This window comes from Macaca nemestrina, chromosome 5 (genome assembly GCF_043159975.1).
Source record: "Macaca nemestrina isolate mMacNem1 chromosome 5, mMacNem.hap1, whole genome shotgun sequence".
NCBI lineage: Eukaryota > Metazoa > Chordata > Mammalia > Primates > Cercopithecidae > Macaca > Macaca nemestrina.
In genome coordinates this window covers 183,620,340-183,635,114 of record NC_092129.1, presented here as the reverse complement: position 1 = coordinate 183,635,114, position 14,775 = coordinate 183,620,340, and the positions used below count along the sequence as shown (strand labels likewise).

Below are 14,775 nucleotides of genomic sequence, written 5' to 3'. Positions count from 1 at the left end.
GTGGTCAACACTCCAACTTCACCCAAAGGTAACACGTTTTTCTTCCCTCTTCCCGGCCAAAGTCAATAGTTAACAGGCTGCTTGCTCGTTTGGGGGAAACATGGCAGCTCTGTCGGACAGGTTAAGGGTGGGATGGATAAAGAAGTAAGAATGGAATGTCCTTTGGGGCCTGTGCTCTCTGCCTGCCAGGTATTCAAACCCACTTGAGTCTTGTGGCATTTTCACAGGTTCCCTAAAGGGCTCTGGACCCCTCCAGCCATGACTCACGGATGCATCTGCTTCCTCCTGCCACCCCGCAGCCTCCAGGGGTCTCTCAGTCTTACCGCAGACACTCCCTGCTGGAGTCCCTCCACGTTCAGGTGACCAGTGCCCACAGGCACAACTTCCAACAGCCTGGAGCCCACTCTCTCTAGCACGCTGCTTGCTCACCTGGGCATGGAGAACACCCCTAAAATGCAGCCACCTCTACTCTCTACTGTCCATGCAGGCTCCGTGTCTCACAGCTGCAGGGAACACTGGCACCTGGAGGTCCCACTCACCAGGCCTAAGTGAAGACGGTCACACGCTCTGCATCCTCCCACTTCACGGCCTAGCCCGGCGCTCCCCATAGGTACCTCTGCACAAATCCTCCTCGCCTGTCTACACATCCTCTCCCTCTGTGGTCCCTAGAAGAACAGGGGATGTGAGCTGCAAAACCAGATCTCAAGGAGTTCCTCTATCAACCCTACACCGCGAGACGCCCCTCACTCTAAAGTCAAATGCCTACTGCACGAGCATCTCAGCCAGGACAGGACAAACCGTTCACATTCTGTAACATTGCCCTGCTTCACTATGTTCCTTTTTTGATTGGGTGGGGGATGCCTTGCTTAGAATTACGATAACAGAAGAGAAGACAGATGAGATTTTAGGAGGTGGCACCACTTCCACTTAGACTGAGTGGACCTTGCATCTTTCCTCACCAGCTTCACAAGTTAAAAGATTTACAGCCTGAATCCTCCTGATACATGCGTGTGGCATTCATTAGCTTGCTGGTCGTTTTCACCAGTCAGCAGTCTCTGGGAGGGAGGTGGAGAACTTTGAGTTTTTAGAAGTTTATTTTGGTTTGGATTCTTCATGCTGGTTCTCATACTTTACTTAGTAAGAAAATCCTTTCACCTTTGGAAGTTTTTCTCACTTTATTTATTTGTACCCCATGCCTCCAGGTTAGAGCTTTGGGGGAATGTAGCGACTGAGTGGAGGCTTAGGCTAAGCTGTGACATGCGGAACCCCGGCTCGGTGACCCAAAAGTGCCTCCTTCTGCAGTCCTGCTCTAACTGGCAGCAGCATCTGCCTGGAAGACGGCGTGCGGGATCACGGCTTCGTCTCCACTCGGCTACAAAGAACGACATGACCAATCCGTAGGGCGTGTCATCGTGGGCAGGAGAAGTCACGGTGGCTGCAGACCATGTTTCTGTCAACCTTCCTTCTAGACACGGCCATTCAACGTGGTGTCTCATGCTTCACTTGGTCAGAGAGTTAAATGGTCTGAACAGAATCAAAATGCACTACTGATATCAACTAAATTCCTACTAACAACAGTCTTCACACATAATTTAAGTACAAGAAAGCCTCATCTAGCAGGAATGAATTCCAAGTAACATAAGGACACAGCTGAGAAAAAAGAAACGAAAGAAGGCTGAGAAGTCAGACAGCTTCTGTGCCCCTTCCCCACACCTGTGGAACTTCCCCGTGCCTTGGTGTTTCTCTGCCCAAAAGCAAACAGGGAATGAACGGAGGTTGCTAGTGTTAAGAGCTGACAATGTGAAGAAAGGATCTGTGATAGATACAATGGTAGCAAGTAGGCCAAGAAAGTATAAAATGCAGACACAAAACTCAAAAATACAGCAGCTGCACACCCTGGAGAAACAGTTAAGAACACAGAGTCCCCTTGGGTCTGGCAGCTAAATCATACTCCACGTGTATAGCCAAAATAAATTTTTTTTAAAAAGTAGAATGCACACAGCACACATAGAAAAGGGCTCTGTCCTAAACAGTTACAACGCTCACACTGGTGGTACTGACGGTGCTGCACAACCTGAACCAGCAGCTCACACCGGTGGTACTGATGGTGCTGCACAACATGAACCAACAGCTCACACCGGTGGTACTGACGGTGCTGCACAACGTGAACCAACAGCTCACACCGGTGGTACTGACGGTGCTGCACAACGTGAACCAGCAGCTCACACCGGTGGTACTGACGGTGCTGTACAACGGGAACCAGCAGCTTACACTGGTGGTACTGACGGTGCTGCACAATGGGAACCAGCAGCTTACACTGGTGGTACTGATGGTGCTGCACAATGGGAACCAGCAGCTTACACCGGTGGTACTGACGGTGCTGCACAACGTGAACCAACAGCTCACACCGGTGGTACTGACGGTGCTGTACAACGGGAACCAGCAGCTTACACTGGTGGTACTGACGGTGCTGCACAATGGGAACCAGCAGCTTACACTGGTGGTACTGACGGTGCTGCACAACGTGAACCAGCAGCTCAGAGCTTTCCATTCAGTACTCCGTTTTTAAAATTCCCCTGACACTTAAACTCTGGTAACACCTCACTTACAATGCATTACTCAATTGTTATTTTTACAAATCTAAACTGCTCTCAGCTATATCATAATATAAAGGCCTGACGTCTAGCGGAGGGCTCCAGGAGAGGGATTAAGATTTTAAGAAACTCTCCCGCCCCCAGGAGTCCCCATCTCCCTCATCCTCAGAAGGAGCAGGGATGGGTCTAGTCAGTTCCTAGCAGTGGGGCCCCTGGCGAGAAAGCAGTGGGTCTGGCGAGGTCCCCCCTAAGACGGAGCTGATGATTCTGAGAGTTCTTACTGAAGACACTAAAACTCTTTCGCTGATCTTAATTGGAAGACATGTATTGAGACTTACAGCAGAAATCAGACTTACAAGAACAAGACAGACATTATTTTCAAGATGGTGAAATTCTAACACAGAGATGTCAAATAATCTTCCCCGAATCACACAATTAAGGCCAGGACGAACCTTGCCCGGACACCCAGAGCCCGTGTATAGTGGACACCGTTGGCTGTGACCCACCAGTCACCCTGGACCCTCTCTGCTGGAACACAGCCCCCACCTGCCCCTTAACTGTGGGAGATGGACCACCATCAGCCACACTTGTCGTATTTCCCCGCTCCTGACTGGGCGACCTTGTTCCTGGACAGTGATGCCTGAGGAACAGTCTGCTGGAGCACGTCTGGGAAAGGTCTCCGTACTTTCAAGAAGGGAAACCAAGAAGAGAGAGCATCTTTCTGCCTGAGAACATCATTATGTCCAGCTTCAACCACAGGAATTGCTAAGGAAACGTGTTTTATGCTAAAGGCAACAGAACAGCCAGCAAACTCAGGCTCCTCACATCTCGGTGACATGACTGAGTTACTGACTCAACCAACCTTTGGAGTCTACCATCAGTGAATATTGTGTATTATGAAAAAGTAGATTGCATTTTTGTTTAAATCAAATGTCTTCATTTTCTCTTACTTGCAGGTGAAGGCATTCTGATTCAATGTTCTATTGCAAAATACAAGCCTAAATATACTGATCTTTTATACAAACACCTCAAAAATGTGAAATAGATGACTTGGAAAAAACAAAAAATGAATACCAATGCCAGAGTCCATGAAGCTCCACGGGTAACACAGCTGCAAAAGTGCAGGCAGCTCATCTCAGTACTCCCAACGGGAGGCAGCAGTCGTAAGCAGCGGCTGAGGGCACAGGCTCTGGGTTCCGTCTCAGTGTTTGCTCGATCCGCCTGAATAATCTCCAGAAGTTATTCCATTACTAACGGATCACAATACATTCCTCTGAGGAATGTTTTGAAGATCAGAGTAGATAATGCTTGTGGAAGCCGTAGCAGTTTCTGACACATGATAAATGCTCAACAATGTTATTTGCTATTATTTTTATTATTTATACTTATTTATATCTTACAGACTAATTTCCTAAGTATTATTTGATTCTCATGACAATAACTGAGTTAAATATTTCCATATTCCGGATGAGGAAATGGCCTCTGAGAGGTTACATGTACACAGTCGAGATTTGAACCTAGTACTTCTATTGTCAAACAGAGAACCAGAGGGTTTTAGACAGGAAATACAATCCTAACTACAAATCCGTAAAGACGACAATGCAGGAGAGAGTGAAAGGGGAGCTGCTTTCAAATGGAGAGAAGTGCTAATGTCCTTAATAACAGCAATAGGAAAGGGAGAAGTAGCATGTCAACACAGCTCATGAAGCACGGTAAAAACTCGTATGTTTGTTCAGAATAACTGGATTTTGGACTCTCAATTTCCAAGTGAAGTGCTGCCTCAAACACATCAGGAAAAGCAAAATATGCTCTGAGTAATTCAAACCAAGCCTGCATTTTAAATCCACTAGCACAGAGTTAGAGACTGAAAGTGACATAGACCCCACGTGTAAACTCACAAAATGTTTTCATCGAGGAATCAAAACACACAGCTTCAGTCACTGACAATTCCCGCCACCCTGAACAGATATATTTTCCATTAGATGGCAGTGTAAGGTCAGATTTAAACCTTCTAAAAAACAGCTAGCCCCAAGTCAGGGGAAGACCCAGGCCTGTGCACTGAGCGAAGAGACACAAACCGGCACGTTCTTCACACCTCAGCACTCGCTTTCCAGTATGAGGACTGTCTGCAGCAATGACCATGCAGCATGCAGATCAACGGGGCTCCTTCTGACCGCCCTCGCCGCCCCCACAGTCAGGCTCTGAGACTGCCCTCGCCGCCCCCACAATGAGGCCTGGCTGCAGTGGTCTTATTCTGCGTGTGCATCGAAGAGAACACGCTTTCTTGATTTGGTGGATGGAAGATGGGGGGGGAGGCAACAATGAAAGTGGGCATTGCTAGTTCTTTGTGTGCATGCTACACATATTTTTTGTAGCTTTAACTTTTTAGCAATATAGTTTACACTCTGTTGTATTAAGTAACATAAGTTTGTTTCCATTCTTTTTTTTTTTTTGTCTGACCCAGTTTCTGGACTTGCAGGCACTCTCACTGCCCATCTGTTTTTACATAAGTTCCAAAGGTAAAGTCACCTAAGGCTCTTTTCTTCTGCACTCGTATTAAGAATTAATTTGCTGTCAGTTTTCCCGTTTTAAAATGTAGTCTTCTAAATTTGGTGGGAAAATTGAAATTGGTCTTTTCTGTCTGAAAGCTAAGCCGATTAGAAGAAAATCAGGTTTGCATTGCCCATGAAACCCATGTAGAAATAAAACAGATACTAGTGGTGCAACAACTGACTATTCTAGACAGCCATTCCCAGGTAATAATTCACAAAAACAGTTGGAGATCATATAAAAACAGCACAAAGCTCCTGTTTTCTGTCCCCACTCCCATATACAGACTGTCTCCTACACATTACCCATAAATATCCTCGTCAGGCAATTGAGTATTGATTTCAAGAAACAAAGCCTAGCAAAGGTTTTTACTTAACATGAACCTGTTTTTACCTTCCTTTTTGGTTTAAATAGTTTGTCATCATTACAACTGAAGTCATGCAAAGACCACATATATTTGTGACAATTGCCATTGTAAATCAGAAATATAGACCTTTTACAAGCAAATCCTAGTCTCAATTCAAAATGGTTATTTTTTCTGAGCAATTAGTAACATTTTTATAAGTATCATGACACCCTGTGTGCAAAAACATCAATTACAAATTTAGGAATATGAAGGGTCTTAACAGCCAAAGACAGCCAATAAATGCCAAGTTATTAAACTTGTAGGCTGAAAGAAAAAAGTATGCACGCTGGGTCCACCGGTAAAATATTTATTAAACTCTGACTCACCCCAAAGAGCCACAAGGCAACTGTACTGTTACTCTCACTGGCTTTGCCGGTTCAGCTGAGCCGGCCACCACCCTGCACGGCCCCTCAGGTTCCCAGTCTGCACACTAGACCGTCAGCTGTCGAGACTTTATCACCACAAACGGACTTATCTCCTGAAGGCCGCCCCCCCACCGCAATCTGATAACTCACTGGAACCACAGGGGAGCATTTAATGGCCAGCACTCACAATTCTTCAAACCCTTTTTTTTTTTTTTTTTTTTTTTTTGAGACAGACGCTGTTGCCCGGGCTGGAGTGCAGTGGCGCGATCTCGGCTCACTGCAACTTCCACCTCCTGAGTTCAAGCGATTCTCGTGCCTCAGCTTCCCAAGTAGCTGAGATTACAGGCGCCTGCCACCACGCCCAGCTGATTTTGTAGTTTTAGTAGAGATGGGGTTTCACCACGTTGGCCGGGCTGGTCTTGAACTCCTGACCTCAAGTGATCCACCCGCCTTGGCCTCCCAAAGCGCTGGGATTACAGGCGTGAGCCGCCGCGCCCACGCCCAGCCTCAAACCTTTTTAAATATGTTTCCACAAACAAATAATACCAAAACCCTATTATTCCTTCAATACTGACATTTTCAAAAAGTAGGTGCTCTCTAGGTTTTTAATTATTTTTTTAAAAACTGCAAATGACATTAATAAACAGAACTAAAAGACAGTATGGATCCTGACCTGAGTACAACACCATCCTCTACAAAGACCAAAGCCTTCATCTGAAAAATAGTAAGGAAATCAGCAAAATAAAACCCACATTAATATTTTACAATCTGCCTTTCCTTCCTTTTATCTTTCTCTAAAATAAGATTTCTCTAACGGAAGTCAAAGAATTCAATAAGACAAACACAACTTTCTTGACAGTATCTAAAAAGAAAAAAAGGAACCTGGAAAAGCATTTTTCTGGTCAAAAGCATTTTCTTCTCTTTGTTTCTACACCTATTCTTACTTTCATCTTTCATTTTCTTGCCTCCTGGAATCTCTATATCTAGCCTCTCTTTCTTTTGAAAGTCTTTTGCCAAACACTTTCAGATGGACAGAAGGATGACTGGGTGTCTGTTCACGGCCTACAGGTCCCTCCCCGTGTTCCCTGATGCTACAGGATCTGCGCCTTCCTGTTCATTGGCTATTCTGAGTCTCTGTTAGAAAGACAGAGCTGGCTTGTGGAGGGCTAATGGCGATGCCAGGGACTCCTGCCCACAGAAATGCACGTCAGGTGAGGATACCACTGGCCCGTCCGAGACGGAGTGATGGTCGTTGCATCTTTAGGCATTTCTTGTTGCGTTATGACTCACCTCTGGACTTTCCTTTGGGCTGGATTTAACATTAAATCTCACTGGTTCTTTCCTTAATTATGAGTTAAATAAAAGCTCTGACACCTATTCATTTTATATTTGTGTAAGAATCATGATTTTCCCTTTTTCAAAACTTATCCTTTAATATTTTACTTTATCCCATGGCTGAGCAAATATTTCTGAAACTTAAGTAACCATCTGTACAGTAACAGATGAAATCTGTTAATTTTATTCCCACTGAAGTACTTATTGAATAAACGTACATAACGTTATTTTAAAATTTTAAAACACTTTAGTACCCTGGAATCCTAAGTCATTAAAAAAACTTTTCCCGTGTGGCAGAACAATGAATAGTATATATCCAAGAAGAGCAAAGAATCCTGTAAGGATGGAACTTCTCAGGCACTTGCTATGCTCTTCGGAAGTTGTTTACCTCCTCACTCCCTGATTCCTCACATCGACCCTAAGGAACAGGTACTGCATTGTACACCTGAGGAAACTGAGGCAAAAGGAAGCTAAGTAACCTACTCAATGTCATATTGCTAGTAAGTGGCAGAGCCCAAGTTCAAATTGAGAGAGTTTTGCCCCACACAAAACCCAATGACCTCTCAGAGAAGAAAATTTTAAGAAAGCTAAGTACTTTCAGTGCCATTATTCTTCACTGCCATTACCAATGTTATCAAATAATTAACCTGAAACTTATTAAGAACACTGCTGTTAGAGGCAGTTCAGGCCAAACCACTTTGTGGGTAGCTGAGAAGGTGTGAGGAGGCAGAGAGAACAGGGGTGAGGGGCATACACCAAAACGAAAGTGGAAGAAATCATGTTTATGATAGTAAACATCTGAATGAATCCTAACTTTGATAACTTTGTCCAAGTCTCATACAAAATGTATTCTGTATATCTGCATATTCCTTTTGCCCATGTATAAAACTGGCGCTTGGTTATGACGAACAGCTCAGAGGGCCTCCGGCTCCACACTTCTGCGGCAGGTTGGAAAGAGACTGGCTTTCCAGAGCCTTGAAGCAGCCCATAAAGGGGCTTACTATCAACTGCAAGTCTATTCATGCTTAAAACTACGCTCAAATAAACACCCAACTGTTACCATTCTTTTCTAAGCCTTCCCAATCTTTAAACTCTTAATTTTGGAGGCATGGAATCCTTAACCAGCTCTAGAATGGCCCCTACTGCCAAAATGTTTCAAAGACGTTACCTAGAACAGTCCAAGTCCACCCGAAACTGCTAAGCCCCAGACTTTCTCAACTCTTTCAACTTTCCCAAAACAAGCACGCTGCCTCCCCTCGGCCAGGGGCAAACCCCACCCGGTGGAAATGAAGCGTGCTGTCTGAATTACTAACAATCTTCAACCATAGAGAGAGACGACTGGAGAACAGCCGGTGGAAATGAAGTGTGCTGTCTGAATTACTAACAATCTTCAACCATAGAGACAGAGACAATTGGAGAATTTTCCCTATTCCTAGAAAACCCTAAACTAAAACCATGGTTAAAGTATTAACAGTGCTAATCTGTCACTTTTGGTGAGCGTTTACAGAGCAATACTCAGTACACAATTCCATAAGCAGAATCACTAAGGCCAGAAGATAAATCAGCCGCGATTAATATGTCAGGTGAATTGTTTAAGTAGAAAGGCACTACTACTTAGAAAAGTTACTAAAACACTGTACTAGGAATTTGGAAAAAAAACTCTAGATTCAGTTATAAGGAATCTTGAAAGATATAATTTACCTGGCAGAATTCTGATGATTAAAGTTAAATAAGTCTGGATTAAGCAAGAATGAGAGGTAGACATTATAGACAAAATTAAAGACCAGATTAGACCTGACTATTCTAAAATACTTCTAGAAAAATCAAGAAAACAGTAGACTACGAATTCTATTTTGACTTCAGGTGCCATCTACCTATTTAAACTTAACCATCTCTAGATAACATACTAAAGACTTTTCTTTTTCACAAAATGCAAAATCAAAACACTAAAGACGTAAAAGTAGTTTTAGCCAGAAGTTTTAACTAATTGCAAAGTTTACTTGCAGCAAAGCTAAACAGACCTCATAAATAACACCCGTCTCCAAACAACTGAGATGTCTTCAATTGTGCTTCCTGGGATGCTTCTGGAGTTTGAGTCCCTTTCCTGTAAGTATATAAAACTTTTCAGGAACTGAAAAATAAAGAAGACTGAAAGCAAGATGGTACTCACTTTTCAATCTCAATGCCAAGCGGGTTAGCAGGACGTAAGGACAAGGGTGGGATTCCTTTGTTCCTGTCAGTACGCATATCGTAGTAATTCATTTCATCAACCCACACAGCAGACTGATCCAAAATGCCTACAGAAATGAGGAGTATGTGCTTAATAAAGTGAAGGCTGCCCCAGGCACCTTCTAAGTCTGGCCTATTGCCTTGCTTCTTAAAGACCTAATACAAAATGCCAGTTGGATAATTTTTAAGAGATTTGAGGACATAACAGCTAAATTTTTAAAAAATGACTACTAGTTTAATTATAAGCACTAAAAAAATCTATAAAAAGGCAAAAATAACACCTCTTGGCTTATGGCTTCATTGTATATTACTCAACAGAGAAGACAAATTAAGCTGCTTAGAAAAAGTTTTGCAATAACAAACGTATTTTACAAATAATAAACTCTACAATTCAACATTGTTAAATGTAGCTGATTAAATCTGTTCAAAAATTCAGAAAGTTAGTAAGATGAAATATGACCTATAATATCTGTTTATTCAAGAGAATATTCTGAAATCATGTAAACTCTTGGAAAACGTCTGGGAGACACCCAAGCACAAAACATTTGAGTTCAATGTTAGCTCAGTGGAAAGCTTCTGGTTTACGACAAATGCCAAAAAACCATTATGCACATATGATTTTATATTTAATACTGTGAGTTTCTGCCTCTGGGTTCCATAAGCTACCTAAGGACATTTCACTACAAATGAAAACCAAATGTTTTTGAAATGGTTCTTGAAAGCTCTCAAGAAACATCTTTTATTTTCTTTTCCTCTACAAACACTGGCATGTTTTCAAGAATAGTTATGCAAAAATACTACGCTGCTTACACTGCTTGCTATTTCTCATTCTTTCTACTGTTGTCAGTGCTGGAAACGTCCTAGATGGCAGAAGCAGCAGGTCTTCTTTTCCATTTAGGCTGAAATCAATTTGGCGAATTCAATAAAATATCAAACACCTTTCAAGGAAGGCAGGGCTTGTATAACGGAAATGACCAGGCTACTCAGGGAAAACTGACTGGGTGTGGACCCAGTGAACAAGACAACATAAGCTCTAAAAACAGCATCTTCCTTTACAGGACCGAACTCCTTATCATTCAACCTCGCACAGGTCTTACCAGCTAGGCCTCCAGGGCCCTGGGGGGCAACAGAAAAAGAGCCGAGTGCCAGGGAGCACAGACAAAGCGTGCCCGCCTCCCCAGGCGAGGGTCAGAAAGCTTCATGGGGGAAGGCTGTCTGAATACCAGGCAACCTGTAGCGGCAAGGCTATGAACCCACCACTCATTCTCTCAGCACTCGTGGTTCTGCCAGCATGCAACAGGGGCTTTGTCAGAGGTTCTGCTCGAGTCCAGGCACTCTTGAGCTCAGTTCAAGAAAGCTTTACTGGCCCGGCGCAGTGGCTCACACCTGTAATCCCAGCACTTTGGCAGGCCGAGGTGGGCAAATCACAAGGTCATGAATTCAAGACCAGCCTGACCAACACGGTGAAACCCTGTCTCTACTAAAAATACAAAAATTAGCTGGGCGTGGTGGCGGGCACCTGTTCCCAGCTACTACAGAGGCTGAGGCAGGAGAATCACTTGAACCTGGGAGGCGGAAGTTGCAGTGAGCCGAGAACAAGATCCTGCCAATGCACTCCAGCCTGGGCAACAGAGCAAGACTCTGTCACAAAACAAAAAGAAAAACAAAAAAAGAAACCTTTACTAAGCCTACTATGTGCCAGGTCCTGAGCTGAGTGTTCTAGAATAACAAAATTACCACTTTTACCTAAGTTTTCTTTATCTGCTATGTAGATTATAAGATACTAGATTTTTATCAAAATGTTTAAGTTCCTCTAGAAAACTGTGTAACAAGTTCCTGCTTTAGTTTCACAGGTTTTGGAAGACACTAAAGAAAGTAAACAAAATGGAAATGTTATATATGTATATATGTACACATGCACATACATGTACATACATAAAGTCCACTCTGAATTTTCCCTGAAATTCCTTGAATTTTTATTTATAAAAATAATCTAGGAATTTGTGGAGAACAATGCTGCAGAAAGCCTCTATGCTCTAAGAATTAAAAAAAAAAAATTTGCAAAATTATTTATTTTCTTCATAAAGAGAAGTACTGGCTGGGTTTAATTATGCCTCAGATATTCCTACATTATACAAATATTTATCAAATGCTGACCATGTGCAAGACATTACAGGACCACAAAGATGAATCTGATATTACTCTTATTCTAAAAAGGGAAAGAGACATGCACAGAAATAGCTACAAGAAAGATTAGAAATTATTAATTTGTTGGGTAAGGGACTAGGCTAAGCACTTGACATTTGTGTTCTAACTCACCTAATCCTATGAGGTAGCCAGTATTATTCCACTTTCGCTCATGGAGAAACAAGGCATTAAAGTTACATACTTAGTCATGGTAAGACAGCCCAGGTTAGAATTCGAAGAGCATAACTTCTCAGACCAAGTTCCTAACACTGCTAACAGAAGGCAGCAAGTGGTCAGTGCATAAAGAAGGAAAACATCAAGTGCCATGTGGTTCAAAGAAGAGTGAGTATCACTCACGTGGGGTTAGAAGCAGCCAAGCCAGGAAATGTATCATCTGGGCCTTGAAGGATGGATAAAATAAAGGAAAAGGGAATGTTGTTTAGATATATTATTACTAATTTGGCCAAATCAGGATTTTCCACCTCAAACCTTGTTTAAGAGTTTCAAAGCAATGTCATTATATTCAAGATCAAGGAACCAAAACCGGTATATCGAATGAACGAACAGATTTTGAGAACTTAGAAAAGTAGTTCTCATATGATCGTCATCCTTAGGCTTCACTGACTGTTATTTCAGTACACTGCCTTCCCGAAAGTAATACAAATATTAACCAACATTCCACTCCTGTCAAAATAAACATAAACTAAATCTAAGTTGAGATATGCAAGTAGGTAAGTTTTACATTAATCCACCAGTTTTACATCTTAAAAGACAAACTCAGGTTTACTTTCTTCTTTAGAATAAACCCATGAGAGACTTTACCTATTTTCTCAGGTTTCAGAAGCTTGAAAGAGACTGTTGAGGTTCCTCTGCCACCTGACTTAGTGGTGACAATAATGTCTCCTTTGTCATTTTTGGCTTGTCCCACTCGACATACTATTTTACTTGCAGACATCCATTCTGCCGTCAGGAGGCAATTATGTCCACAAATTGTCAAGCCTGAAAAAAGCACATGTGCATTAAAAAATCCAAAGACAAGAACAATAAGACCTTAATCATGTAGATTACATTTTTAAAATCTAGCAATAATTTTCTTGTTCAATAATTACATTTATTATTGAATATACCCAATATTATTTGCAGAGATACTGTTATCTCTATTGACTTTTCCTCTTATCTGTTTTTTTCTCTAATATTTAAGACTTATTTTAGGCTACATTTAAGTTTCTTCAAACATCAGTAGAATTAGAAAATGAACAATCACAGTAACTATGTTCTAGGCATTCCAGATTACTTAGATTACGAGAATCTTAAAATGCTTTCAGAAGTAATAAAAGGGAAACTATTGCTATTATTTGAAGTCTCAGTTATTAACGTAGAATTTTAAAGTATATGAATAAATTTATGTATCATTTTCTAAAAACATTCTATATTCACCCATCTTCCTGAAAAAACTTCACGTACTTTTTCTAGTGTTCACTTACACACAGTATTACAGAATGAACTCAAGTAGGTTTTTTATTTAAGCATAACCAAGAGTATGGTAATCTAGTGAAGTGTGCTCAGGCACTACTGGATTACTATCTCACTTTTACGTCGGTGTATAGCTGCTAGCAAGCTAGTTCCTCCTGCCCTAGTGTTTTTCTAATGAAACTGTCGCTACACTACATTCTGCTCTTACGGAGCCTCCACTCCCAAAACGTCAACTCATGATGTCACCTCCCTCATACCACGTGAAACAAAATTTAGGTAATAACCGAACCGAGAGGCACCGAAAGACGGAGTGAATAAGGCACACACCCCGGGGGGTACCAGCACGGCACCACAGGGCCAGCCGGCCTTCCAACTCACACCCCGGAACAGGTACCAGCATGGCACCACAGGGCCAGCCGGCCTTCCAACTTATACCCCGGGACAGGTACCAGCACGGCACCACAGGGCCAGTCGGCCTTCCAACTCACACCCCGGGACAGGTACCACAGGGCCAGCCAGCCTTCCAACTCACACCCCGGGACAGGTACCAGCACGGCACCACAGGGCCAGCCGGCCTTCCAACTTACTTCCTTTAAATTCTCTGTTTCCACAAAGCAGAGACCAGTGGAATGAATATTTATGGAGGGAAGAAACCAGAATGTATGTGGCACAGACACAGACACAGACACAGACACTTGACGTTTTCTTTTTTTTTTTTGAGACGGGGTCTTGCTCAGTTGCCCAGGCTGGAATGCAGTGGCGTGATCTTGGCTCATTGCAACCTCCACCTCCCACGCTCAAGCCATTGTCCAGCCTCAGCCTCCCAAGGAGCTGGGACTACAGGTAAGCGTCACCACCACAACTGGCTAGTTTTTTGTTTTGTTGTGTTTTTGTTTTTATATTTTTTTTTGAGACACGGTTTCGTCATGTTGGTCAGGCTGGTCTCGAACTCCTGCCCTCAAGTGATCCACCTGCCTTGGCCTCCCAAAGTGCCGGGATTACAGGCGTGAGCCACCGTGCCCCGCAGACACTTCACACTTTCTTTTCTCATTATCTAATTTTCAATAATGCTCAGCAGTAAGGTTTAGCAATTGCAACGTTTTCTTTTGGCTATTTTTCAGATACCAGAAATACCTCGAGTAATGCCAAATCTGACTTTTAAAACGGAGGGACAAAGTCAAACCATCTTTCGTTCTGACGTAAAGAACTATTTAGTAAAGGCTGTTAAACCACAAAGGGATAAAAGCAGCTATGCTTTAAAGATACATTGCTTGAAATAATGAATTTTAGGGGTTTCTCTAAAATACCTGTAATTCACTAATGTCTGCAACTTTGTTTTTCCAATAATGGCATTTAATGGTTTCTTTGGGACTATGGTTTCTATTGGTATTTATTAATTATAATAACACATTTTTAAATGTATTCATTATTCAAAATTATTGTTTTCAAAATAATTGGATGGCATGTCTTTGATATTTTTTCTAATAATTTTTGTTATGAAAAACTTAAATAACTTAAGAGACTAAAAGCCTCTCCAAACTCCACCTCGCAAGAGAAATATACTGCTAACATGTCAACGTTCACTTGCTCAAGTGATTTTGTGCATATAAAAACCAGTCTGTATGTTTTTGAAACA

General features: G+C 42.3%; 1 protein-coding gene across 9 annotated transcripts in view; it reads right to left on the bottom strand.

Annotated features, from left to right (window-relative positions):
* LOC105464801 (exocyst complex component 2) overlaps window positions 1–14,775 on the bottom strand; it is a 204,567-nt gene that overhangs the window by 131,260 nt on the left and 58,532 nt on the right. For all 9 annotated transcript variants that reach the window (XM_071097736.1, XM_071097742.1, XM_071097743.1 and 6 more), the window contains exons 3-4: window positions 12,489–12,665; window positions 9,421–9,547 (exon numbers count right to left, since the gene is read on the bottom strand). In XM_071097736.1, the coding sequence (XP_070953837.1) occupies window positions 9,421–9,547; window positions 12,489–12,665 (304 nt within the window). The remainder of the gene's footprint in view (window positions 1–9,420; window positions 9,548–12,488; window positions 12,666–14,775) is intronic.